The sequence below is a fragment of the Mesoplodon mirus genome (genome assembly GCF_964341445.2).
Source record: "Mesoplodon mirus genome assembly, chromosome: 11".
Classification (NCBI taxonomy): Eukaryota; Metazoa; Chordata; class Mammalia; order Artiodactyla; family Ziphiidae; genus Mesoplodon; species Mesoplodon mirus.
Window position 1 is genome coordinate 42,492,566 of NC_138987.1, and position 25,978 is coordinate 42,518,543.

Sequence of the window (25,978 nt, forward strand, 5' to 3'; positions counted from 1 at the left end):
TGCAGGGCCTGCAGCCACAGCGAGGACAGGGCTTCCTTCTGAACAGGAGGGGAGGCCTGGAGAGGGTTTTGAGCAAAGGATCTCTCTGGCCTGTGTGAGGTACAGATAGGAGGGGACAGGAGAGGACCAGGTGGGCTGTGGAGGTTTGGACGAGAAAGGGGTCCAGATGCCCTTGGTTCTCTAGCGGGTTGAGATGGACCGTCCTCGAGCACTGAGTGGTCGCCCTCGTGCACAGCTAGGCTCTGCCACCTGGGGCCAAGGGAGGATGGCGGGAGTCCGGGAACAGACACCACACTTGGGACTTGACCCACTTCTGCGCAGGGGTTGCCGCCTGCCGGGGGGACCAGCCTCAAGCCTGGCACCGTGGCCCTGCCGGCCTGGGGCAGGGGCACGCAGTGGGCTGGGCCCTACAGCCGGCTGAGTGTGACCCTGCGTCAGGGTGACCGAGAGCTGCGCCCACCGCTCCCCCCAACCCCGGCTCAGCGGTGCCCAGTCCTGGGGCAGCACAGATGCCCACTGTGCGGTGGGGGACGGTGAGGGGTGGGGGGCTGGATCTGGGTTGTGCCCCGGGAAGTGGGCAAGCCCTGCGGGGAGGAGGATGCAGCTTCATAGGGACTGAGGGTCCCGGCCCTGCCCCGCCCCGGGGCACTCAGTGTCCTCCCTCCAGACAGTTCAGCTGGAGCCCCTTCCATTCCCCCTCCTGTTTCCGGGCCCCGCCCTGGCTCCCTCCTAGCCAAGGCCCCACCCAGCAGGGCGCATCCCCGGGTGGGGCGTGGGCCGGAGCAGACACGCTGGCACTTCCCACCCCACCACGTGGCTTCCAAGACCATCTCTGTGATCCAGATGTAGAAATAGGCCCTGTGGGCTGGAGGTGGAGGGCTGGGCGGCTGCTGCAGCTCAGGTGCACTCCAGCAGGGCTGGACCTGGGAGGTGTTGCCCTGCCCCGGCTGGGAGGCTGACCACATCCCAGCAGGTGCTTTCCATGTCGTGCTGGGTGGAGGGGACCTGACAGACAGCAATGCCCCTGGGGACACCCAGCGGCCCCGCCTTTGTTCTGCCAGCTCCCAGGGCAGTGTGGAGCCTCCCTGGGCTCAGGTTTCCCGGGACCCACCACCCTGGGTCTGGGGCTCTTGCCTGGAACTGAGGGCTGAGCTGCGGCCCCGTCTGTGGAGCCGCCACAGTGGGAGGAGGCAGTCAGCATGGACACAGGCCAGCAGAGGAGAGGCCGCCCTTCTAGCCTCTGGACGGCTCTTCCCGTCATGCCAGCCCGACGCCAGGCCTCCAGCCAGGTCGGCCAGTGGAGGCGGGAGGAGGGAGCACAAGCCTGCCGCTGCCCCCGGGTCACCAGGCCTCACCCTTGGCTGCGCCCATGGCAGCCTCCGGGCCGCAGTACCACCTTCTCTCTGGGGGCACAGCTGACCGACTCTGGGAGGCCTCTGGGCAATGCCTCAGAGACTCAGGTGTAGCTGTTGGCCAGGGCGCACCACTGGGCCGAGTTCGTGGCCTGGGCCTCTGGCCTCCCTCAGACTCCAGGGCTGCACTCCCAGGTGACTTTCAGAGGGGCTGGGGCTGAGAAGTGGGCGGGCTTCCCCTCCCTCTTTCCCACACACGTGCCCTGCTGCCAGGGCCCGGTCATTCCCACACCATCGAAAAACGAGAGAAGGGGCCAGAGCCGGCTGCTTTCACGCACCGACTCCCGGCCTTTGATGTAAACAAGAGCTTTCCCCCCACCCCGCCCTCCTCTCCCCACATCACTTCCAGGGTAATCTCAGCGAGACAGACCCTAGCACCGGGCCTGTGCTTCGCTCCTAGAAGGCTCGGGTCGGGGTCAACCCCTGGGGCCTGTCTTCGGCCCACGTCCCCGGGCTCCAGCTGCCTTGGTTGCCCACGCCCCCGGGACCTCCCTGCACCCCCAGTGTTTACAGGGAGGGAGCCTGGAGTGAGGCTGCTGCCGCGATGTGGGGGAGCACTGACTCTTGCAGCTGGGACGGGGGACGCTTGGGCGTTTCTGTGGCCTGGACGGCGTTCACATGTTCAGTGTTCACGGCTGTTTCTGTCTTGATCCCGCGGGTCCTGGTGTGGCCTTGGCTAGGTTGGTATGGAGTGCAATTATTTGTGTCCACGGGAGGCCACCCGGGCCCAGTGGACACACCTGCTCCCTTCAGCCGGGGGCTACTCTCCTCACACGTGTCCCCCTTAAGACAGGTGAATGTTAGCAGGGGAACAGGGGAGGGAGCAGAACCTGAGAGTGACCTTTGGGGGTGGGGCGTTCATGGGTGGTTTTCCTCTTTTTTTCTCCCAGGCTTGACCCAAGGGTGGCCCCAACTTCTGCAGCTGTGTGGCCAGCACTGGGGCAAGGACTCCAAGAGAGGCCTGGGAAGGGGGGGCCTGTGGGCTGAAGAGTGTGTGGGATTCCCCCCCACTGTCTTCTCTTTGCTCCCACTGATTTTCCCCAAAGGTAGCCCCAGGTGGGTGGAAGTGAGGCAGTGCAGGCAGCTAGAACCCTGGAAGAAACCCATCTTTTTGCATAGAGAAACCAAGAAAAGGGGCACCAGGAGTAACAGCATGTGAGGCAAATCCCAGAGAGGAGAGAGCGCTGGCGGAGTGGACCCCTCGCTTTCCATATATACTGACAGGCGCTGGCTCACCCTGAGTTGGAACAGACCCAAAGCAGCATATGAAAGGCTTTGAGGGCAGAACGGACATAAACCACCCCAAGTCCTAGACTAACCGAGTGGCAGGTGTACAAAGTGGACCCAAGGCAGCACAGCAAAGTCACAGCCACAGAAGGAGACAGAACTTGTGGTCTGAACCTAAGGGGGTTGACTGCCTTCTAAAACAAACAACTGAGCTCTGCCAGCGGATTTTAACAGGACCCTGAGGCTCATGACGTAACATTCAAAAATGTCAATCAAGTATTCAGTTTGAAATTAGCCAGCATACAAAGAACCAGGAAACACCAAGAGAAAAGAGATTGCGGCCCCAAGATGACCCAGATGCCCAAATTACCAAAGAATTTAAAGCACCTGTTAAAATCATGCTCTATGAGGTAAAGGTAAACACTCTTGAAATTCACGGAAAACTAGAAGTCTTCAGTAGAGAAATAAAACTAATAAAAAGGAACCAAATGGAAATTTTAGAACTTAAAATTACAGTATTTTAAGTTAAAAAAAATCACTGGATAGGCTCAGTAGCAGAGTGGAGATGATAGAGGAAAGAATCAGTCAACTTGAAAATTGATCACTAGAAATGATCTAATCTGAAGAACAGAGAGAAAAAGAGTGAAAACATGAACAAAGCCTCAGGAACCAGTTGTGTTCACTTGCGTCCCAGAAGGACAGGAAAAAGAGATTGGTGCAGGAAAAAAATTTTGAAGTGCAAGGTGCAAGAGTCTGGATGAGCAGGAAATGAATAGAAGGTTCCGGAATGGCTCCTGCTCCCCCAGGCTTGTCAGCATCCTGTACATGGTCCCTTTTCCAGGGCTGCCTTAGGAAGGGGTGGCAAGAGGGATGCAGGAGTGGGGGGAAAACCAGACAGCAGAAGTACAAATTCAAAAAAATCTTAATTTATTGTAGACTCTTTCCTCATTTGTGTTGCAATTCCAGTGTTCTGAACATTAATAAATACACATTTGTTTAAAAAAACAAAAACAAAAAACCTCCAGTGTCTAGTATCTCTCATAAAGTCTTAAGTCACAAAAATAGGTTTACATTTTTCCTGTCTTAATAAAACTGACAGTTGTTTTTTTGGTAACAGTTCTGATCAAATGAAAAAACTAAATACATCTCAAGGGACAAAGTCCAGTAGCAGAAGAATACGGGATAATACGAAAGTGAAGTGTTCAGACTCAAAAATATTTCCACTTTTTTTTTTACTTAGAAAATGTCTCCTCAATGGTAAACATTTGAAGGTACTATTATTTTGTATCTTGAAAAGGCCACTCCCCTGCTAAGGCACATTTATAATTCATTCAAGTGTGAGGGCTTTGGGATCTCATTTCATTTTTGTATGAAGCCTGTGGTCTTAGACCTGAGTATCAGGTATGTTTTCCTCTCAGCCATTAACAATACTTGCATTTTCATCAAAATAATACAGTATGGACATCTTTGCATTCTACTTGATTTTCATCATATTTTATGGTTTCTCGTATTTGGAGGCAGCTGTGCCGACCATTTATTTGGGCACCCAATTGAGGAACAAAAGAAACACTGAAATAAGACGTGTCTGAGTAATTCTGGGCCCCGTTCCACAGCCCCTCAGGCCACGCTGTGCCGACTGCCCACAGAGGGACAGTCACAGCCGGTCCTTGGTGTGAGTTTCCAAAAAACAGCTTGGTAACCATTGAACAGTGTGGCTGAGGCTTTGTCCCTTCTCACAATTGGCCATTTGAAGCAAAATGAAGTAATTGGTCAGACTCTGGGGGTGAGACCCCCGCCTGCCTGGAGCTCCTTGGACTCTAAAAGAGCTAGAAAATTGGCAGGAAGGAATGTGACATCCTGGAAGACCTCATACCTCCGTCTGAATTGGGAACGTGTGAACATTTTACAGTCCCGCCGAGAACAGGAGCAGAGGGACAAAGGAATTCCCCACCTGCAGTACCGCTGACCGGGAAGGGGGCCAGGGAGGCCCTGCAGGGCTCAGAGTGGGGCCCACCCCAGCGAAGGGGGCAGGGGATGACCAGTGTGTCGGTCGCGGCCGTGTGCACCTGCATCCCACACTCAGCAGAGCTCCCGAGTCCAGTCCAGCCCCAGATGGCCCTGTGTCGGAGCCACGCCCGTCCAGGCAGATGGGAGCTGAGGGCAAGCATCGCAAATGCAAAAGTGCTGCGCATCCAGGTGGCCACGTGTGATGCCCACGGGCTCCTGCCTCTGGGCTGGAAGCAGCACCGGAACCGCTGTCCAGCAGCACTCCCTACACGCTACCCCCCTCTGCTTTGCTGGGACACCAGTTGCTGGATGCGTGCCAGACTCCAGGCTGGCTGTGCAATCTTCCTGACATCAGAAAGAGGGAGAGATCATCCCACGGATCTCCCAGTATGGACAGAGTCAGTACAAATGCAAAATATACAGAGGTTTTTGCCTTTTCAAAGTTCCATACAAATATACAAAAGTATCTACACCTTTGCAACAAAGGAAAGTGATCTGCTTTAAGACAAGGGCTGCCTTTGCAGAGGGCTGTGGAGCTGCTGGCCCCAGGCCTGCACTGCAGGGAGCTGCCTGCGGCCCTGAGTCCTGGCCAACTGGCCCGGCGACTCCTCTCAAGGCCAGCTCTCCTGCTGGGCCCTGTCCCGGCCAGGCCAGCGCACGGTTTTGGCTCTGTCCGCAGTCCGAGGGTTGAGCTGTGCCAGCCCGGGAGTCCACGCCTCCCGTGCCTGTGGCCTTTGGCACTTGTCACGGGTCTAAGGGGCCCTGAGCCTCTGGGGCAGCTCAGGGCTTTGTGTCTGGACCTTCAGTCATGCCAGTCACGGGGCTACCACTGCAGCCCCATGGGGCCCCCGCCACCAGGGCCTGCTTCACTGACAGGGCAGGGGCCCCTCGGGCTCCAAGGTCCAGGGGCACGACACAGCACAGAGGCCTGGGCGGAGGTGATGGGCTTGTCTTCACGGTTTCCTGATGGTTCAAAGTGAAGTTTCGTTACTGCCTCTGCGCGTGGGAAGAAGCCATCAGGCAGGCGGAGGGTCAGCGAGGACGGCCCCTGCCACCCGTGAAGCCAGCAGCTGGGCTGGGTCCGAGGTTGTGCAGGGGCAGACCCCCACTCAGGGGACGGGGTGCCCGGAGGCTCCACGTAGGGCAAGCTCATGTGTGGACACAGCGACACTGGCAGGCAGGGGAGGGGACAATCAACCTGCACCCCCGACGGCCAGGGCCACCTGGAGACCCAGGCCCATCTGAGCGTCCTCCCCAGGGCTGGCCTCGCACGGTGCCTGGAGCACCCAGGCTAGCAAGCCGAGTCATTCTCTAAGTTTTAGGAAGGTCATTCTAGAAGACCCGGCTCCCATTCTTGCCACCTCCCTGGGACGTCCGGAGCCGGATCCCAGCTCCACGACTCTGCGGCCAGGCGCCCCCCTCCCGCCCCAGCCTCCGTCTCCTCAACCACAAGATGGGGCAGTAATGACCCTGGGCCAAGGAAAACTGCTCATAAAACGTTCGGTCCCACATGGTCTCAAGTCCTAGAGCTTCAGGGCTGGACGGGACATAGGGCTTTGACAGGCGTCTGCTGCACCTCCGGCCTCCTGATCCCGAGCAGGGGCCCTCTCCTGGGTGGAAGCCCACCGTACCGCAGCCCCCGGGCCTCTGCCTCGGCACGCCTCTGTACTCGGGGCCTGTCCTCCAGATGGGGGACCATGGGGAAGCTGGCCGGGGGCCGCCCCGCCGTCCCTCCCACCATGGCCCAGGCTACTCACTCGGAGCCGGAGCCGTGGGCCTGGGCGCTCCCGGCCCGCACGTTCATGGCTACCCCGTTGAGGTGCTCGCGCCCCGGCTCCCGGTGCAGCGTCTTGGCAGGGATGGTGCCGTCGGGGGCGCGGACGCCGTCGCTGGAGGCCAGGGAGGACGGCCGCGAGGACGCGGGGCTCTGCTCACGCTCAGTCAGCTTCTCTCGCAGCCGTGACTTCAGCATCTTCTCCGTCAATGGTGGCGGGTAGGTGACTTTGTTTTTCAAGATGCCTGGGCGGGGGCGGGGCGGGGGGGCAGGGGGATCGAGAAGGTCACGATCAGGCTGCCTCTGCTGGATGCAGTGGACTCGGGGAGGGACCGTCATGCAGAGATGAGCTCTCGGCCATTCCTCTCCCCCTCGGGTCTCACCCCTGCCCCGCTGGGCGCTACCCCTGTGCCCCACGGACCCCACCCCCGAACCCTGTGCCTGGGCCTGCCTCCCCCAGGACCAGGGACTTCCCGGCCCCCAGCTCCGGGGACAGCGGGCCCTCGGCACCTCTTCTCTGCTCGGGGGGCTGGCTGGGCAGTGCGGCCGCGGGCCTAGGGCCCCCACTCTCCCGGGCCGGGATGCGCTCGCTGCAGTGGTTGCCCTGCTCATCCAGGTGTAGCTCCACGCTGACCTTGGTCTCCACCTTCAGGCGGGGCTGCTCGCCCGGCCCCTCACTGTCGCTCCCGGCCAGGCTCTCATCGGGCCAGCCGGTTGGGACGTGGTTGGCCGCAGCGTCCACTGAGGCACAAGACGGACTCTCAGCATGCAGGGCGGCTACCTGCTCAGCTCAGCGGGAGCATGTCCCGAGGGGCGCTGACCCACGGTCCCCGACCCGCAGGCCTGGCAGGGCCGCGCCATCCAGGTGGGGACACCGAGGCTTAGAGAGCGAAGGTCCCGGGGTGGGATCCCAGCCTCAAGCCCCGCCCCCCGTATCCCCACACCCGGGAGCGTTGTGCTCCCTGCAGCAGTGGGGTCAGCTTCGCGGAGCCCTGACCGTGAGGGTCCCACAGAGACCCCCGAGACCTCACCTGTGCTTTGCGGACGGTGAGCAGTGGGCTGTCCTTCCTGCCGCTGCAGCCCGTCCCAGGGGCAGGTGGCCACAGCTGAGAGCCGCTCTGCAGCCAGTGGGCTCACTCACCTTTGGGGGTGCTGTGCACGGGGCCCTGGGCCGGGTCCCATCTGTCCTCAGCCGCTACCCCATCATCCTCACTGTCAGAGGAGCGTGAGGAAGCGTAAGAGCTGCTCTGCTCATCCAGGGACAGCTCGCTGTCCGAGTCCGAGTCGTGGCCTGCAGGGCGGGCGGGAGGGACAGGGCTCAGGCAGGGGGCGGGGTGCTTCCTGACAAGGGCAGAGTGGAGCCACCTGGGCCCGGGCACGGGAGGGCACTGGGTGCCCGCTGACCCTCCCAGTGTGCGGTGGTCACCTCTTCAAGGCTGTACGTTCTCCGGTGACCGAGGGGCCCACGGGGCAGCCAAGAGCCAGCAGGAAGCTCTCACCATGGTCCCCGGGAGGGAGACGCACAGGCCGACGGGAGACCGCGCCCCAGGGGACACGTACCGTGGGGCTTCTTGGTGCTCCTGGGTACAAAGGACGCGTCTGGCTCCCCGTGGCCGCCCCGCGCCGGCCCAGAGGACACGCTGAGCTTCTGGCCCCCTTTGTCCCTGGAGAGGGTAGAGGTGGGTGGGTTCAGCATCGTTGCTCTGGGGGACGCATGACCGGCCCCCCGCCATCACCCAGCGCCTTCTGCGCGTGCCAGGGCAGCCACACCGGGCTCTGGAAGGTTCTCTGCCACGAGACTCCCGAAGCACACGGGTAAACACACGTGGACTCAAACAGCAGGGCACACAGCTTGGGGCGGAGGTGGCAAAGCCCACGTTTGCTCGGAGAGCTGCCCCCCCACGGCCACAGCAGGGGTGCCGGCCCGGCCTGACCTGAGGGTGCTGTCCAGCGAGGCGGTGGACTCGCCCAGCGCCGTACGGAACACGTCGGGCTCCTCTCCGCACGTGTTGTTGCAGTTGAGGGAGCGCTGGGGGAAGGGGGCTGGTTATCGGCCGAGCAGAGGCCACCAGGGCGCACAGGGTGGCTCGGTCCCCACCACAAGCCCCCGCGCAGCACCCTGACCGTGCCCCTGCCGGGCACAGAGCACAGCGGCCTGGTGGCAGCTCCCACGGCCCCTGCTTCTGGCCAGGATCCCCGCCGGCCGCGGGGAGAAGAGAGGCTGTGAGTGGGACAGACCCCAGCCCGTCGACTCGGCTCGCTCCCAGGGCTGCAGGGAAGGCTGGATGCCACGCTCCAGGGACAGGTCTGTGATACCCCCTTTTGTGGGGGACGTGAGACCAAGGGGCTGTGTCTGATGCTGGTCCAGGCCCTGGCGTCCCCGGGAGCCTCCTACCGTCAGCAGGGTGGCCCTCGTGGTGGCTGAGTCGTCAGGGTACGGCTTCTTCCCGGCGAGCACGCCCTTCAGGTGTTTCCGGACCTCTCTGTTGAACACGCAGTGGAGCAAGAGGACGGCGAGGCCCTGCAGAGGAGGTGGCAGGTCAGCGCTGGGCTTGGCCCCCGTAGAGAAGCCAGGGCCCTGCCGCTGCCTCACCGCCCACCTGCCTGCCCGGAGGATGCACGGAGCATAGCTCAGCCACGTGGAGCTGACGGTACCCAGAGCAGACCTGCCGCCGCGGCCGTGCAGACGCCCACCATGGCCCACGCCCGGCCTCCCTGCCCCGGGGGCTTCCAATTTCTCCAGGTCCGGGGCCTGGTCAGGGCAGCCAGCATGCCCGGTGCCTGGAGGACCCCCTCCCAGGCCCCAGCCCCCGGGCAATCTGGGTCCCCAATGTTGCATCATTAATCAGGGTCCACGGTGTGGACAGTTAATGGCCAGCACCCTCCTGGGGACACAGTGGGATTTATGCCGGGCGGGGAGGGGGTGAGGCCCCGCACTGGCTGAGCAGCGGACTGCATCCTGACAGACACACAGGAGGCCATGGAATGGGGGTCCCTGGGAGGGCTCGGGGCAGAGCTGCCTTTGGAGCAACAGGCGCCTTTTTTTCGGTGGCGGGACCACGAGGCTTCACCATAACCCCTAACAAACTGCGCCGACACCGGAAGGACAGCCACGGTGCAGCCCCGTGTGTCCAGAGAGCGAGAACACAGCCCGGACGCCAGGTCAAGGATCTCCCCGGGGACCCTCTCAGGGCCACTCGGGGTTGGGGCATTTCAGACAGGGAGCAACACAGGTGACCCCTGGGCCCCGCCAGGTCACTCTGACAGCCGCCTACCTGTAAGCAGCCGAAGACCGCGAAGAGGTAGCGGAAGGTGAGTGTGTCGCTGTTCACGGCCAGCAGCCCCAGAAGCCAGGTGGCGCTGATGAGCACCAGCAGGAAGAAGGCCGTCCTCACGCGGGAACTGGGGGGCGGGACAGGGGCGTGGCTGCAGCGTCCTCCCCCTCCTCTTCCCCCCACTCGCCCGTCCAGCGTGCATCCCCCACCCTCTTTCCTTTCCACACCCTTTCGAAGCATCCACCATGAGGCAGCCCCTGGCTCACACAGAGGAAAAGACAGCTTAGTGGGGAGCAGTTAAAAAGCAAACAGGTAAACAGGAAACTGGGAGCCGAAGCTGGTACACAGGCTGCACCCACAGCGACTCCGGGAAGCCTGGTGCACGGCCCGGAGGTACGTGGACCCGGAGGAGGGGCGTGGCGAGCAGGCGTCAGGCCCGCTGTGCAGGCTCCTAGCAAGGGCTTCCTGCTCTCTGCCTCGGTCTCCCCAGCCGAAGGGGAACGGATAGCGACGTGCATCCCTGGTGGGGCCGTGGGGTGGTGGAGGGGACTGCGTGTGCTAACGTGAGGCGAGGGCTGGGACAGGTAGGTCTGGGGCGGGAGGAAGCGGAGGACGGTGGAGCAGGCTGGACCCCGACCCCGCGCCCCCTGCCCGCGGTCTCTGCCCCTCCGTGGCCTTTTCAGACTCTGCTCTCCCGCGCGCCGGGCGGACCGGCACCTCCTGCGGCCCCTCAGCCCCTCCCCACACATCCTCCCTTCCCTGGCCCCCCAGCTCGGGCCACCGGGCCCAATGGACACCCTTGTCCTCCCCTCCCCTGACCCTTTCGTGGCTCCTGGACTCATGCTGAGCTCTCCCGAAGTTGCCCTGCCTGCCTCCCGCAAGGCTTTTCTGTGGGTCCCCTGCTCTCTCCCAACCTGGAAACATGGGAGGCTCCCTCTCCGTTGGGCCCCATCTTCCTGCGCTGCACCCTCTCGCTGGGCGAGCTCCTCCACTCCTGTGCTGCCAGCATCACTGTCACCACCAACCCAGAAAGTTCCATCCCCCCACCCCCACCCTGTCTGACTCCAGGGAGTGTCCAGGCACCCTGGCACCTCACCACACCAGGCTGTCACCATCCCCCTCCTCCTGCCGGTCCAGGCGAGGACACCCAGGTGTCACTGCTACCCCCTCTCCCCTCAGTGACCCCACCACAAACCCCGTGGGTCCTACCTCCTAAACATCTCTCCCTCCCTGGTCCGGGCTGCCACCCCGGCTGGCCACCTGCCCCAGTCCCCCTGTGGTCAGCCTCTCTCGCTTTCCTCCACGATGTCCAGCTTTCCCCTGAGAGATCCAGATTCCGCTTGGCAGAGCCCAGACACGTCCAGACACGGCTGGCCTCTCCCCACTGCGGCCTGTTGATCCCCCACTGACGTGGCTGCCATGACACCCTGGACCGGCCCGGAAAGCCAGCAGCTGACCGGCTCGGTGACGGGCACTTTCACGGGGCTCTGCCTGGCGTGTAAACCAGACAGGCAGGGGTCTCGGGTGGGGCTGGCTCCGCATCAGGTCCCACCCACCGGCCGGGTTTAGCACCAACTTACACGACCTGTTTTCTCTCATAATAATGGCGCTTCCTTTGGCAGGAAACCTTTGCAGACAGGACAAAAATGACTGTGTTGACCTAAAAAAAACCAAATAAACAGAGAAACCTGAAGTCCAGTGGCCGCTCCACTGTACTGTCACTAGAGACCTTCAAAAGCCAAAGGCTTCGGAGGGTCTTCAGCCCACATCTCGGGAGGTGCCCCCTGGGATGAGGCCTCGGAGCCCAGGAGCCCGCTGGGGGTGGATGCTGACCGGCGTCACAGTGGATGTGGACCTGGACCAAATCCCAGAATCCACGGGTCTGAGGACAAGGCTTTATCACCATAAGGTCAGCCCTTCCTGTCCGCCCAGATGCTCAGTGGAGCTGGTAGCCCATCAGCCCCAAACACCCTTCAAGCCAATGTACCCAAGGGGCACCCGGCCTCCCACGTCCCTGATAATCAGGGGTTCTGAGAAACCCCCGGCACTCACGACTATCACGGTTCCGATGGGCCCTGCAAAGCTCCAGATCAGAGTGTCACGAAGGGACAGCCAGCAGAAGTCTGGGTTTCCGTAGCCCTGGGGGTCCAGGCCCACCGCAAGTCCTGGACAACAGGGAGGAGGAGAGTGAGGGCCACCCCAATGGGGGGTGGCCACAACGGGGTGTTCCCAGCCCCCCAGGCAGGACCCGGGGCCCCCGGCATCGCCCTCAGAGGGAAGGGCGGGGAACCCGAGATAAACAGCTGGGAAATGACAAAGGCCCAGGTCCCCTCCCAGCAAAGGCCCTCTCAGTGCTGGTCACAGGCCCACCATGGCCACGACCTGCTCGCGGATTCACCCCAGAGGTGGGGAGCCCACCTGTGCCGGGGCTGCTGACAGAGGTGGGAGAGAGACAAAAGACGGAGGTGATGGGACCCGCCAGGACCAGCCATGAAGCACGATGGGGATGCCCTGCTGGCTGGGCCACATAGAGGCCAGGACACGGCCATGGACCACAGGTGCAAGGGAAGAAGGACCTGAGGGCAGGCACATGCCACACGCGTGTGCATGCACAGAGCACACACACCACACACATACATACACATGCACACACCCCAGGAACGGCTCACCACTCACTCCAAGGTGCTAGGCAAATGAGTTTCCTATGTTATCTAAGCCACAGCCATGGTTTCTAACCGTGTCACAAGCTAGAGCAGGACTTGCCCTTACAGAACCGTCAAGGTGAAGTCTGGAGTGGCTTCTCCAACAAAGGCCTTGCTTAGGACAAAGGAGCAGCCCACTCAGCGCCGTGGCCTCCCTGGACCTGGCCCAGACAGTTCCACAGGCCACACTCCCTTGCTTAAGCCCTAAAAGATCAAGTCTCCCCACCGACTGCTCAGAACCCTGCAATGGCTTCCCACTGCCCTCACGAGATGGACACGGGTATTTCCGCAGCCTTCTGGGCCCTTCGTGGCGTGGCCACGGCCACACTCCAGACCACGTGGCACTCCCCACTCCGCCCTAGCCCAACCTCAGGTCAGTCCCCAACCAGCCTTCCTCCACTCAGGTCTTGCACATGCGGGGCCCTGAAGGCACACCCCCCAGCACAGCAGCCTGGTTCCTGAGAACCCTCCAGTGTAAAGAGTACTTCCTCCAGGAAGCCTTCCTGGCCTGCCCCCTCCCACCCCACCCGCAGATGAGAGCAGGTCTCATCCTCCCCCGCCCCACTGGCTCTGAGCCCACCCCTCAGTGCAGGGTCTGTGGATGAGCCTAGAGTCACGTTCACCATCACTTAATGCCCGTCTTCCCTGGAGGGACGACTCCCGGAAGACACAGGCTTTGCCGTTCTCACTTACTGCTCTGATCCTGGGCCTAGAACGGAGCCCGGCACAGAAGAGGCCCGCCATGAATGAACGAATGAAGGAGCGTGCGAATGCTCCCGCGTTCTTGGGCAACTGAGACTTGGTGGGGGTTAAGGAAAGCACGTGGGGAGGTGGCCTCAGGCCCCCGTCCCCCGCCCCCCGGGTCCCAAAGGCCTGGCTGGGTCAGGCCCCACGACCTGAGACAAGGGCTGTCCCCATGCAGGGTCCCATGGGGATGCTTTGCTCCATCCAGCCCCGTCGGGAGGGGCCGCCCGAAGTGACCACACAGGTGGAGATGGAACGGGGTACAGTATAGACCAGGAACCACACTCTGAGTTTACTGGGGCACAGAAAACCAGACAGCAAACTGTAACTCTTCCTTTTGTAAAATAAGCAAATTGGCAAATGATTCTGATCTGACTTCTTCATAGAATTTGATGTAAATAAAATCCGATGTTCTGGTTTCTGAGATTAACTTGCTAATTAAAAAAAAAAACCCAAATAATAATAGAGGCTCTGGGCAGACTGAAGATGAAATTAAAGATGAGTGTCCTGAGTGTCCAAGCACGACCAGGTCTTTGCTTCAGGGGTTTAGTAGATGGGCACTGGGGGGACCCCCGAAACCAGCTGCTCCCAGCCCTCATTCTTCCTGGTCTTTGGGGCTCAGGAACCACCTGAATTAGCAACTTTCTCACAAGTTGACCAGAAACAGCATGGAAACACGCGATGTAGTGTGTCTGCTGTGTTCAGTCTTTGGGTCAAGAGGAGGTGGCTGCCGGTGAGGGAGGCCCCCACTGCCCCCCCTCAGCAGCCCTGGATGGAGGTGACAACAGTCATTCGGGGTCCCTTGGAGCCCAGAGAGAGGAGTCACAACGGGACAGCCCGGTGCCCAGACTGTCTAGGTGGGAGCAGAGTGGCCTCAGGAGACCAGTTGGTGATGCTACCATGGAAACCAGGGTGGCTGCTGGGCAGAGCCCTGGGGCAGCATCTGCCCCTTCTCCCACTGTCTCTAGCCTCCGACTTCGTGTCTGGATCCCTGGAACCCAGGGACTGCTGAGGAGAGAGGGTGCCGCTCTCCCTTTGTGAATACAAGAGGGGATCTTTCCCCAGAGGAAGCAAATTTGACCCTCTGATATTCAGTGAAAAGTGTGCTGAGAAGTGCTGCTGTTCTGTTCATTCATTAACTCATTCTTTCGTCCATCGATCCACCCACCCACCCACCCATCCACCATCCGTCCATTCATCCATCTACCATCCACCCATCTCTCCATCCATCCATCCACTCACCCATCCATCCACCCATCCATCTATCCACCATTCACCCGTCTATCCACAAAGCGGGCAGACAAGGGAGTGCTTGTCTGTTAGATGCCACAGGTAAGCCCTGAACAGGCCTGGGCCCAGCTCTCAAGGGACTCACACCTGACAGGAGACGCATCCCTCACCAATGATGACACTCGTGTGAGCAGATGTGGGTGCGGGTCCCCCTCCTCTGCTGAGTGCCCAAGAGGAGGCCAGAGAGCTCCCCAACCTGCACCCGGGGGCGTTGGTTTATCTGACGTTTATCTGCATCAGCAACGCCATGCGGGTCCTCCGAGTGGTGGTCGGTCCCCAGCCCGGGCCACCTGGCGGGGCTGCTCTGCGCATCCTCACCTGTGACAATGGCTGGGATGCCCCAGCCCACGACGTAGTAGAACCTCATGGGCCCGGCGTCGATGTTGCGCACCTCAGTCAGCATGCGGTAGATGTGCAGGCTCTCCACGAAGGTCCAGGCAAAGGTGCTCATGTACATGTAGTGCAGGAGGATGGCAATCACCGTGCACAGGAACTGCGGGGAGAGGCAGCCGCTCAGCGCACGCTGCCCGCCGGCCACGGGCCCTGCGCCGCAGACTGAGGGCCAGATGGCATGGAGACGGGGGCGGGGGAGACACCAAGTTGGGCCACTTTGCAAACGTGAGGGCACGCAGGTCTCAAAAAGGAAATCAAGTCAGTTTTTCCCTCTTTGATTCACCCAGGAGCGGCTGAGTGTCAACAGTCCCAAGCGTCTCAGGCTCCTGATGCGGAACAGAGGACAGGGAGAGAGGCACCTGGGGGCCCTGGGGACCCCCCAACCTGGATCGGCGCCAGGAGTGAGCATAACCCAGGGCCGACGGGTTGGCAGAGCCTCTAGTGTTTTCATTAGAAGCTAGAAAATTTGTATTTTCAGGTCATGGCTCCAAAGTTTTAAATTTTGGCATTTCATTTAAAGTTAGAAAAAGAATATCATGGAGGCAGGCTGCCCAGGCTGTGGCCCCAGACCGTGACGGTGGCCTTCACCCACCACCCCAGCCCTCGTGCGGGTCTCCGAGGTCCAGCAGATGCGGCCAGCGGGAGGGAGGAGCCTCGGGCCTCGTGACCTCGCCCTCATATGAAAACAAGGTCATCCCACCTGCGCTGATTTAACGGAGGCTCTACCTCCTGCGGAAGAAAACAGGGATGAGAACGTTTGTTCTGTTTCTGTCCCCGTGGGGCTGTGTGTCTGGCCAGTGGCTGAGTGCCAGGAAGTGAAAGTCAACCTCCACAGGGCAGTTGAGGGTCAGCTTCCCGGCCTCTGGGAGCCTTGATGATCCAGCCCTGAGTCCCTGGACACCAAAGGTGGTGCAAGAACATGAGGATGGCAGTGGTGGGGGGCTGGGGGCACTGTGGGATCCTGGGCGTCCAGCCTGAGGTCGTCAGTGCAAATCCAGTCCCAGGTGCTCTGGGATGGAACTTCAAGACCTCCACCTTGGCCCAGAGCAGCCTCACCGGGTGCTCCTGAGAGGGGCTGGCTGCCCGGCCAGGATTCCCAAGGTCCACCTGCTGGGAGATGCGGGCAGGCTCCCCTCCAGGTCCCAGGAAGCTGGACTGGCAGGGGAGAAGAGGAAGGAGGGGAGGGGGAGGAGAAAGCCCCTGGCCACGCCCATGGGCGTGGCCACACCCTGAAACATCCTGTCCAGTCCTGGCTGCTGTCGTGGCAGCTCGGCCTCCCCGACACCCACACCCCAACGGACAGGAGCATAGGACAGAGGGCCACCGCCTGACGCATGCAGAGGCCTCCGCTCAGTCCCAGGGCAGCGCACCCGCGGGAGCGCCCCAGAGCCCAGGCTTGCTGGGAACACAAGTGCCACCTGCGGCTAAGACCACCTTGACGGGCCGAGTTCTCTCCAGAAACAAAGCCCCGGAGATGCGGGAGGGAACCACGTTAGCATTAATATTTGCCCAGTACAGCACAAAGCAGGAACTCAAGCAGACATGCCCTCTGCCTGAGATGCTGGACAGGAAACGGGGGTCCGCACTTAGCAACGGGCAAAGCGGTCAGCCTGGCCGCGAAGGGGGAGCCTGGGGCTGGGTGTACCCCACGCCAACCCCCAGCCGTCCCTGTGCAAAGCACCGTTGGCTCAGCAGAAGTTAGAAGGGTGAGAAGGCTGGCATGTTGCCTTAAATAATGTGAAAAGTAAACTCACAAAACCACCTTTGGAAAAAAAAAGTGTCAGAAATGGACATTCTAAAATGTAATGGGGCCGTACATGCAGGGACTTCTGCACTGAAGGTACCACCTTTTCCAGAAACGGAACAAACACTAATGCACAATAAATCATTTCAACCTGCCAGTAATCTGGGAGATGAAAAACCTCACCCAGAGATGGGATTGTGAGTTTACAGAACACCCATCAAAACCAGGCGCGGTGCCAAAGCCCCAGAACTATGTGCACGGCACTCCTCCTCCCCCTCTTTTTCCTGCTCACCAGCGCGTGGAGGCTGCAAAGCTCTCCTTCCAGGCGGCGGATGAGTCAGTGCTTGAAACCAATGAGTGACTGCCTCTGCACATTTGTCACGCGGCATTTAGTTGCAAGGAGTGGCCTGTCACCGGCTCTCCTCCCTCCGTTCAGACCACTCAAAGGCACCTTGAAGGGTTCTGCACTGAGTCACACAGCCCCTACCCCCAGGACATGCAGGCAGGGGAGGGGCGCTGAGCCCAGCGGGTGCAGAGGGGCGGCCCAGCCTCTCCAGCGCCCCACCTGCCCTGGGAGCCCGACAAACGCTCACGGTCCGTCCCCCGGGCCAGGCCTGGGGCTCCCCGTGTCCATGCTGGTGAGCCGCCAAGGTCATCACGCAAACCTCTCAAGGTTGTCTGCCTGGATGCCCCGCCTCTCTCCCTAGCGCCAGCCTCCGGAGGGGCCCCCTGCCTGCGTTAACCGAGGAGGGAGAGCTCCAGGCTGCAGGGGGCCCTGGCCAGCGAGCCAGAAATGCCATCCGTGTCTTCTATTCCATGTCCCTCTCCGGGCCGTCCATTCCCACAGACACGCGTCCTCTTCATGTGAGGGCAGCCTCCCCAGCTCAGCTCTGCACTCGCCTCAGCCCGCAGGGGATGGGTGTGTCCAGCCTCACCCAGACCAGCCACTCTTGTCTGCTTCCATCTCTCCTGGCGGCCCCCCTCCTGGAGACTCGTGGCTTCACGCCCCCCTCCTTCCCCGCCCTCCACGCCCACCGGGTCCCGACTCCTGCCGCTGTCCTGGCCTCGCTCCACCCACCAGACCTAGGAAGACGCCATCCTGGCTCCTCTCTGACCTCCAGTCTCTGCCCTTCCGACCCATCTTCCCTGTCGCCAGGGTCCTCTTCCTAAAATGCGGACCCGGTCACAGCTCTCCATGGTACAACGCTGCCTGCAAAACACAGATGGCGCTGCTTGGCCAGCCCCTCAAGCTCTGGATGACCAGATCCCCGACCTGTCCCCTTCCGATCCTGGCCCCTCCCGCTGGACAGTGAATGAACGGTCCTGCTCAGCCCTTCTCCAGCCAGGCACAGCTCCCCCACCAGCCACCATGGGATCATTTTGGCACCTGACACCCCTGTACCACCATCCAAGTCTGTCTGGAGTACGGGCTCCATGGGCAGAGATGAGAGTGCTTCTAGGGTCTGGGTCTTTGGTAGATTTAATACAGTGACAATCAATAGCCCTCACTGGGGCTTCCCTGGTGGCTCAGTGGTTGAGAGTCCGCCTGCCGGTGCAGGGGACACGGGTTCGTGCCCCGGTCCAGGAAGATCCCACGTGCCGCGGAGCGGCTGGGCCCGTGAGCCATGGCCGCTGAGCCTGCGCATCCGGAGCCTGTGCTCCGCAACGGGAGAGGCCACGGCAGTGAGAGGCCCGCGTACCGCAAAAACAAACAAACAAACAAACAAAAAAAACTAGTCCTCACTGCACGAGGAATGAAGAAATGTCAGCTCTGTTAACAGCACGTGGCAGCTGGAACCGTCCACTGAGAAAGTAAAGGGCAGAGCCCGCACCGTGGGAGAGATCAGGATTAGGTGAGAGTAGGAAGCTGGGAACTTCCTGGAGTCACTACATATGCACGTGTGATGGTCAGTTGGCCTCACGGCTCCCCAGGGCCATCAGGGTCACCATCTAGTGATGAACAATGAACTCACACACACACAGTGAACTGTCTGTCCCGGGCCAGGTCACTCAATCTTGCTGGCCCTGGATTCCTCACCTGTGAACAGGGATGCTGTACCTCCCGGGGCCCCAGGGATGTTTCAACGAGCCAGAGGGTGCATGTAAAGCCTTGGGCACAGCGCCTATACTGCCCTCACCCCCATCAACGTGCTGTGACCCTTGTGTTCTGAAAACCCCTTTGTAAAAATGAAAAACCACTTGCAGCCAGCCGGGGACCAAGCCACAAACCTCTCTCCTTCCTCTTGCTTTTTTCTCCCCAGTGACCTTGGCCCTGCCGCCGTCTCCCCCTCCAGGGCCGGTCCCTGTCCCACCCGCCCCGGGGACCTCGCCCCAGCCACCAGCCACCCCTCCTCCCTCCTCCCCCTGGAATCACTCGGGCTCAGATCTCTCCCATCCTACAGACGCCTCCCGCCTGACCCTAACCCCACCCCACCCCCACTCTGGCTTCAACCAGAGCCTCATCCTCTCCTCCTTCAAAGCCAAACTACTTCAGACCTAGAGTCTGTCATACAGAGTGAAGTAAGTCAGAAAGAGAAAAACAAATACCGTATGCTAACACATATATATGGAATTTAAGAAAAAAAAATGTCATGAAGAACCTAGGGGTAAGACAGGAATAAAGACACAGACCTACTTGAGAATGGACTTGAGGATACGGGGAGGGGGAAGGGTAAGCTGTGACAAAGTGAGAGAGTGGCATGGACATATATACACTACCAAACGTAAAATAGACAGCTAGTGGGAAGCAGCCGCATAGCACAGGGAGATCAGCTCGGTGCTCTGTGACCACCTAGAGGGGTGGGATAGGGAGGGTGGGAGGGAGACGCAAGAGGGAAGGGATATGGGAACAGATGTATATGTATAACTGATTCACTTTGTTATAAAGCAGAAACTAACACACCATTGTGAAACAATTATACTCCAATAAAGTTGTTAAAAAAAAAAAAAAAGCCAAACTACTTGAGCCTCTGTCCAGGTCTCTGCTGCAGTCATTTCCAGCCACTCCTTTGTTACATTTTAAACACACTGTGGCTGGTGGGCAGGAACGCAACTGATGATATGATATACATCCATCTCCTCTGATAGCCGCGTACCTTGCTAAACTCTTTAATTATTTCTTATAATGCGCCTGTATATTGGTTAGGATTTTTTCTGTGAGGTCATCGTATCAGCTATATAATCTAATCACCTAACGATAACTTCCAGAAGCCTATGTAACACCCCACGAACCCACGTGATACCCCAGGAGCCCATGTGCCCTGGGACAGCTTGAGCAAGACACTCCGTATCTAACCCCGTCCGCCCCTCCACGAGTCTCAAGCTCCCTTCTCTTGTCAACCCTGCCGACCCGCCACCACCAACATGTCCCTGAGTTCTGGGCCTGTCCTAGACTTCTCTCTCCCCCTCTGGAGAAACACCTGGGATTTCACAGAAGACGTGGCCATGACTCCCCAGCAAGTGCAGGGCTGGGAGACGCTGCCTGACAGGGATAGCTTCAGGCTCAAGTGACAGCTCCCAGGACTCTTGGGTTTCACAAATGTAATTTCTGACGAAATCACTAGCGTCTGGGTCAGGAAAGTAAGAGTTGAGGCGTATGGAGCCCCCGGCTCCCGAGGATGCCCTTGGAGGGAGATTCCCACCAGGCACAAAGCAGTGAGCCCACAGGCTTGGGCTCCCAGCTTCCCACCCAACTCCCAGCTGCACCCGCCAGACGGAAACAGCAACAGATACTCCGCCCGGACAACTCCTCCGGCCTCGGCCTCGGAGGACAGTTGGACAGCATGTGCTCCCACGGGGCCACATGGGCGGCCGTGGAGGGAGGGGAGGGGCCGGGGCCTCACCGGGTTTTCTGTCTGGGCGATCCCGATCACGAAGACCAGCTGGGAGAAGAAAAGCGCCCCGATGAGGTTCTTGTGGATGCCGTGCAGGTTGGAGCGGAGCGTCTGCACCAGTGCCAGGAGCACGAAGGCCACCAGCAGGGCGGCCAGGGACAAGGACACGGCAGCATAGGTGACGATCTTCAGGGGCAGGACCTCTCCGTGCTGCAGGCGGGTTGGTTAGAGGCGGGAGAACACGTAAGGGCCATGGCTGTGATGGAGCTTTTGCACAATCAAGACACATTAACATATTATTACTGCGGGCAGGAACCAGCGTGACTACGACATGGCTCTCAGGGGGGTGCAAAAACCGACAGCAAAACCCAAACGAACAGTTTCAGGTGATAAAGCTCTGGGGAGGTCGGTGGTTACGGCTGCAAACACTGTGGACGTACATAATGCCCCTGACCTGTACACTGAAACATGGCTGAGATGGTGACTTTTCTGTTACATGCATTTTGCCACAAGAAAAAAAAATTGAAAAACAAAAAGCCTCACACATAACTCCTGCTGTCCGGCAGGTGTGGGGCCTGTCCACCCAAATTCTGAGCTGAGAGACCTTCAAACAGAGCCTCAGTTCACACAAAAGGCAGAGAGATGCCACAGCTGCAGGAAACCACATTTGTCTCCTGTGCTTTTTTTGCAAAATAGGACACTCGTCCAGGACCTGGCACCCGATGAAGTGCCAGAAATGACGAAGGCTCAGCATTTGGGGAGCAAGTAGCTCCGGTTCTCCGGTAACTTCCAGAAAGCACCGTTCTGAACTTGCACAGAGCTGTGAGCCGGGGCTGCCCAGGGAACTCGGGGAGCCGGGCCTGAGTGGGATGGGTGGGGGGACTAAGTGCTCAGGGATCTCAGAGAGGCTGGGAGCTGCAGCAGCACTTACTCCCCAAGGCTGGGGCGCTATTTAGAGGCCTCTGGTTTTGAGGCACCTGGGGCGTGGGAGCCTTGATTCCTGCTCTGGTTTAATTTCTTCTACCTGAACTTCTGCTTCCTTTGCCTGCGAGTCCCCTCCTGGTGCTGCCCAGCTTCCTGGCCATGAGAGGACCCCCAAATCCGCCCCTCCATGAACAAAGACCACTAATTATTAACCCCCTTCCGGCTGGGACCCGGAGCTTCGGCCCATGGGAGTTTTCTGTCTTGGGCTCCCAGAGGCACACTCTCTGCTCTTGTCACCCTAACACCCATCAGCAGCAACTTGTGGCTGACTCACCCTCCCCAGAATGTGACAGAAACTTGGGCCGCTGCATACCGGGAAGTCCTGGGAGGGATGATGGTGTGGCCACCCGGGACACATCCCAGCCTGAAAACAGGGTGAGGGCTCCCAGGCCTCAGTTGGGCTCCTTGACACCAGTACACAACCCTGCCAAGCTGACCCTGCCCTGCTTGGGCCCCCCCGCCTCACTGGAGGCCCACAGAGGCCACCGAAAACACTGGAGGTTAAACATCAGCTGTCCCGCTGCTGCTTGGGGCTCCTGACCGAGCCTCCTTTGTCCTTTGGGGCCAGTGTGTGCAGCACTTAAGAGAGACACTCCCTTTGTTCCCGCCAGCCATCTCTTTTCTTCCTTAAAATTCAAAGCGCAGGAGAAACAGCATCACCTAACAGACTGCTGAGAACCCTGTTTTGAAGTGAGGTGTACATTCCAGGAGCTTCCTCTCTGAGGCTCTGGACTGCCATCACGGTTTCTAATTTACAACCTGGACCCTTTGAAAACTCTTCTAAGGGGGTTCTGTTGCGGAAATCCTAACAGATTCTGGCCAGTCCTCCCGGAGCAAAGTTTTTAATTGTGGCTTCGGTTTGTTCAAAGCCCTTAGCAGGAAAGATGCAGCTCACAGAAGAGCGGGCTTGGGGGCTAGGACACACTTGCCAGCTGGGCAGGGGTTGCCCTGGGGGCGGTGCCCACCTCACGCCGGGAGACGTCCATGAGCACGGCCGAGCTAGTCGCGTGGCTGCACTGGCAGGTGACGTGGGTTCGGTTTCGGGACAGCAGCTCACAGCCCTTGGCCGACCACCCTCCAGTCCCACCGATGCTGCAGAGAAAAGCAGGGTGAATGGGTCTCTGGGGCCCTCCTGCCCCCACTGGAGCCCAAGCAACATCTTCGCTGCACCCCAGCCAAGTGCCACTGTCATCGCTGTGAGGACCACAGCCCCGGCAGCCCCCGGGGCCGTGTGAACCCTCTCCCTTCCCTCTCCAGGCCGGTGGGGGCCTCTGATGAGCGCCCTCTGCCGTTCACGTTCATGCATCGTTCAGCAGTAAGACTTCAATGGGGGGCCGCAGGCCCCTTTGCCGGAGACATTAGTCAGTTGTTAAAATAGCCACTGTGCGCTTTGGTCTCCTTTTGAGGCTCGATGACTTAGGAAGAAACATCTCAAGTCCGTTTTATACTTTCACCTTCAGATTGCACAACATTTTATGGCAATTGCCTGGAAGCAGGGCCCCATCATTACCCCGTTTTACTGATGGGAAGCCCCAAGTGACAGGCTGCTACAGGTGTGTCTCGGCCTCAGACAGAGCCCTGCCCTCCCTAACTCTGGGAGAGTCAAGTAGCTTCTCTGATCTTCAGTGTACTCATCTATAAAATGGGATGTGAAGGCTAACACACGTTTGCCAAGAACTTTAAGGTCTGGGATGGCAGATGCAGCACAAAGCAGAAAGGATAATTAGAGCCCCGGCTGGCTAATTGCTGGGGTTCAATCAATTGACCATGAGAGACAGCCGAGCCTGACGCGTGCCAGACAGACCTCAACACCAGCCTTGTCGTGGAAGTGGACCCTGCATTCTCTTTTGTAAGCCAAGCGTCTATTGCCCTCCAGGCACTACGCTGGTTGCTCATTAACTGGAATTTGGAAACTACAGAAGGAGGGAGAGAGTGGCGCGTGGTGCCTGCTGATCCAAACCTGCTTCCCAGCGTGGGCGCCCAGCAGAGGCCCCCGCGGCAGAGACCCGACCCACCTAGTGGAACCGCAGTTTTGGGGAATGTTTGGGCTGCATGGGAGTGAGCACAAAACTCCGTCCTGGCTGCAAGCGTTGGGGGCGGGGGTGGGAGGCAGATGGATGCTGCTGATGTGAGCGGGGCCTCTGAGGGGTCAAACCAGCCCCAGCAGCTGCCATGTGGGTCTCCAGGGCGGGATGGCTGAGGTCAGGGACCTTCGCCTGGTACAGGGACTCCCCTACACACATCAGGGATTTTCCGCTGTCGGTGGGAGGGCCCTGGGACCAGTCACTGAGTCCCGCCCCCGTGTGTGTCCAGAACAAACCCCGGCCTTGTCTGGTGGTGGACAGGGCGCTTGTTGGCCGGAGCCCCGCAGGTGAGGGGCCCCGTCTCCACGCTGGTCTTCTCGAGGGATCTCTGTGTGTGCCTGTGCATGTGTGTGCACATGTGTGTGTGACCCTATGTGTGAACATCGTGCACGCCTATGTTTCCAGATGTGTGTGTGTGCATTCGTGTACACGTGTGCATGGTCACAGCTGGGTGCATGTGCACACGTGTATGTTTGTGTTTCCAGGTGTGCATATGTGTACATGCCTGTGCACACGTGTTTTAACTGTGGGCTTATGGGGGACTCTGACACCCCCAGGAGGGGCTGGAAGGGAAGCAATGGGCCACAGAAGAACTCCCAAGGCGCTCTGCCAACGGAGCGCTGGGGACCTGTGCGCAGGCACACCTGGCCTCAGCAAGGCCCCCCAAGGAGATGCAGCGTTCCAGGGCAGGGAGGGGCATCACCCGTACGCGATGGAGTGATTCCAGAACACGCAGACCGGCTTGGTGCGCTCCTCGGTCTCCAGGAGGGTGTACTCCACCAGGACAGGCCTCTCCAGGGGGCTGGGCAGCGGGGTCCCCTCGCTGTACACCACCGCGCTCACCACGGGTGTGTTGATGACGGGCCGGTTAGGCAGCCTGCAGGGGAGAAGCCAGGGCACAGGCACAAAGCTGTGTGCAGCCCTGATGAGGACATGCCGCGGAGGTCTCTCCAGGAGGGACCGAATCAGGCACACGAGCTTGGAGCCGCGGCCTCAGCCCTTGGGAAGGCATGGCTAAGGGAGCGGTGGTGAGGCCCTGGTAAAGGTTTTATCACCAACGGTCAAACACAGGGTCACCTCTGGGACAAAGGCAGACTTTGGAAATTTAAAATGAAGAGAAGGTATGTGCGCGAAGACGTCAAGGCCCCTCCACGGAGAACAGCAAATCCCTGGAACGCTGGGAATTGTCCAGTGAAAGGAAGCTGGTGCAGTGGTGACGGCTCAGGGAGGCCTCTCATCCAGCCACTGGGAAGGATGCATATGAAGACCACAGAGCCAGGCAGGAGCTGGAAGTGATTCTAAGGTTGAAAAGTGAAGCCTCTGTGCTCCACCTCTGCTCAGGCCTCGAAGCCCTTCGGTGGCATGTGCTTCTTCAGCCGGTAGCTGCCCTAGGTGCTGGGGCCACCAACAGCCGGTGGCAGGCAGGTATGCGGGGACGGATGCCCCGAGCAGGAATTACACTGCTGAGCCTGGGGTGTGTGCTGGGGAGGGGCGTTCCTGGAGGAAACACTAGGCAGACCCTGAACCTCTGTCCCAGGGAGATCACAGGGCAGTGGTCTCTGGCCGTGGGCCCGGGTCACTGCGTAGTGTGCTTGTACAGGTGTTCCAGTGGTTGAGATTCTGACTTATTGAAGCCTCGGAACCCTCTGGAAACTGCCCCCCCCCGCCCCGAGCTCCTGGAGCCAGGCTTACCTGAGGCTGCGGCGGTCCGGGTCATAGTGCTCGGGCAGGAGCTGCCCCAGGGTCCGGTAGATGATGACCAGGGCGATGGCGAACTGGCCAGGCTCCTCGGGGTGTCTCTTCCGCCTCTTGAATGGGGCCTCCATCTCGGCGCTGGGCTGCGGGCGTGCCGTCTGGGGGGTGGCCCTGCGACTGGCCGGCCTCACCGTGGGGCCCTCTGCAACGTAAGCACAGCGTGAGGAAGGGGGCTGGACGCCTGTGTTCCCACCAATCACCTTCTACTTGAGCCAGTGCTTCCTGAAATCAACAGATGTTCCATGGGAAACGGTAGGAGGTTTCTCAAAAGACCAAATACAGAACCACCACAGGACCCTGCAACTCCACTTCTGGGTGTGCACCCCAAAAAGCTGAAAGCAGGGACTCAACAGATGCTTGCACACCCATGCTCACAGCAAGCGTGATTCACAACAGCCAAAAGGTGTAAGCAACACAAGTGTCCATCAACGGATGTTGGATAAGCAAAACGCGGTCCCCTCCATATAAGGAGATGTCATTTAGGCTTAGAAAGGAAGGAGGTTCTGGCACAGGCGACAACGTGGATGAACTTTGAGCACACGATGCTCGGTGAGAGAAGCTGGTCAAATAATGTAAATTCCACTTATGTGGGGAACCTGGAGACTGACTTTGTAGAAAGCAGCCACAGTCACCCACATTTTCCACAGTCCACAAAGTGCCCCGGCTGTGCCTGGTCCAGGAGTTGTCTCCGGAAACATCCACCGCCCGGTATGCGCTGCCCAGAGCACAGGCTCCAGAGGGGCGGGCGGTGGAG

The 25,978-nt window shown here is 59.7% G+C and overlaps 1 protein-coding gene across 3 annotated transcripts in view; it reads right to left on the reverse strand.

The window, feature by feature from the left end:
• Window positions 1-3,543: 3,543 nt before the first annotated feature.
• Window positions 3,544-25,978, reverse strand: part of CELSR1 (cadherin EGF LAG seven-pass G-type receptor 1) — a 150,336-nt gene continuing 127,901 nt past the window's right edge. The window contains exons 21-35 of one of the 3 annotated variants that reach the window (XM_082635161.1): window positions 25,162-25,366; window positions 24,179-24,346; window positions 22,351-22,477; window positions 20,411-20,611; window positions 14,750-14,924; window positions 11,748-11,860; window positions 11,276-11,355; window positions 9,696-9,822; window positions 8,816-8,941; window positions 8,355-8,449; window positions 7,981-8,084; window positions 7,562-7,711; window positions 6,931-7,161; window positions 6,404-6,665; window positions 3,544-5,609 (exon numbers count right to left, since the gene is read on the reverse strand). In XM_082635161.1, coding sequence (XP_082491287.1) covers window positions 5,600-5,609; window positions 6,404-6,665; window positions 6,931-7,161; window positions 7,562-7,711; window positions 7,981-8,084; window positions 8,355-8,449; window positions 8,816-8,941; window positions 9,696-9,822; window positions 11,276-11,355; window positions 11,748-11,860; window positions 14,750-14,924; window positions 20,411-20,611; window positions 22,351-22,477; window positions 24,179-24,346; window positions 25,162-25,366 — 2,174 coding nt within the window. In that variant the 3' untranslated portion in view covers window positions 3,544-5,599. Of the gene's footprint in view, window positions 5,817-6,403; window positions 6,666-6,930; window positions 7,162-7,561; window positions 7,712-7,980; window positions 8,085-8,354; window positions 8,450-8,815; window positions 8,942-9,695; window positions 9,823-11,275; window positions 11,356-11,747; window positions 11,861-14,749; window positions 14,925-20,410; window positions 20,612-22,350; window positions 22,478-24,178; window positions 24,347-25,161; window positions 25,367-25,978 lie in introns of all 3 variants that reach the window. The other 2 variants (XM_082635160.1, XM_082635159.1) reach the window with 2 other exon arrangements.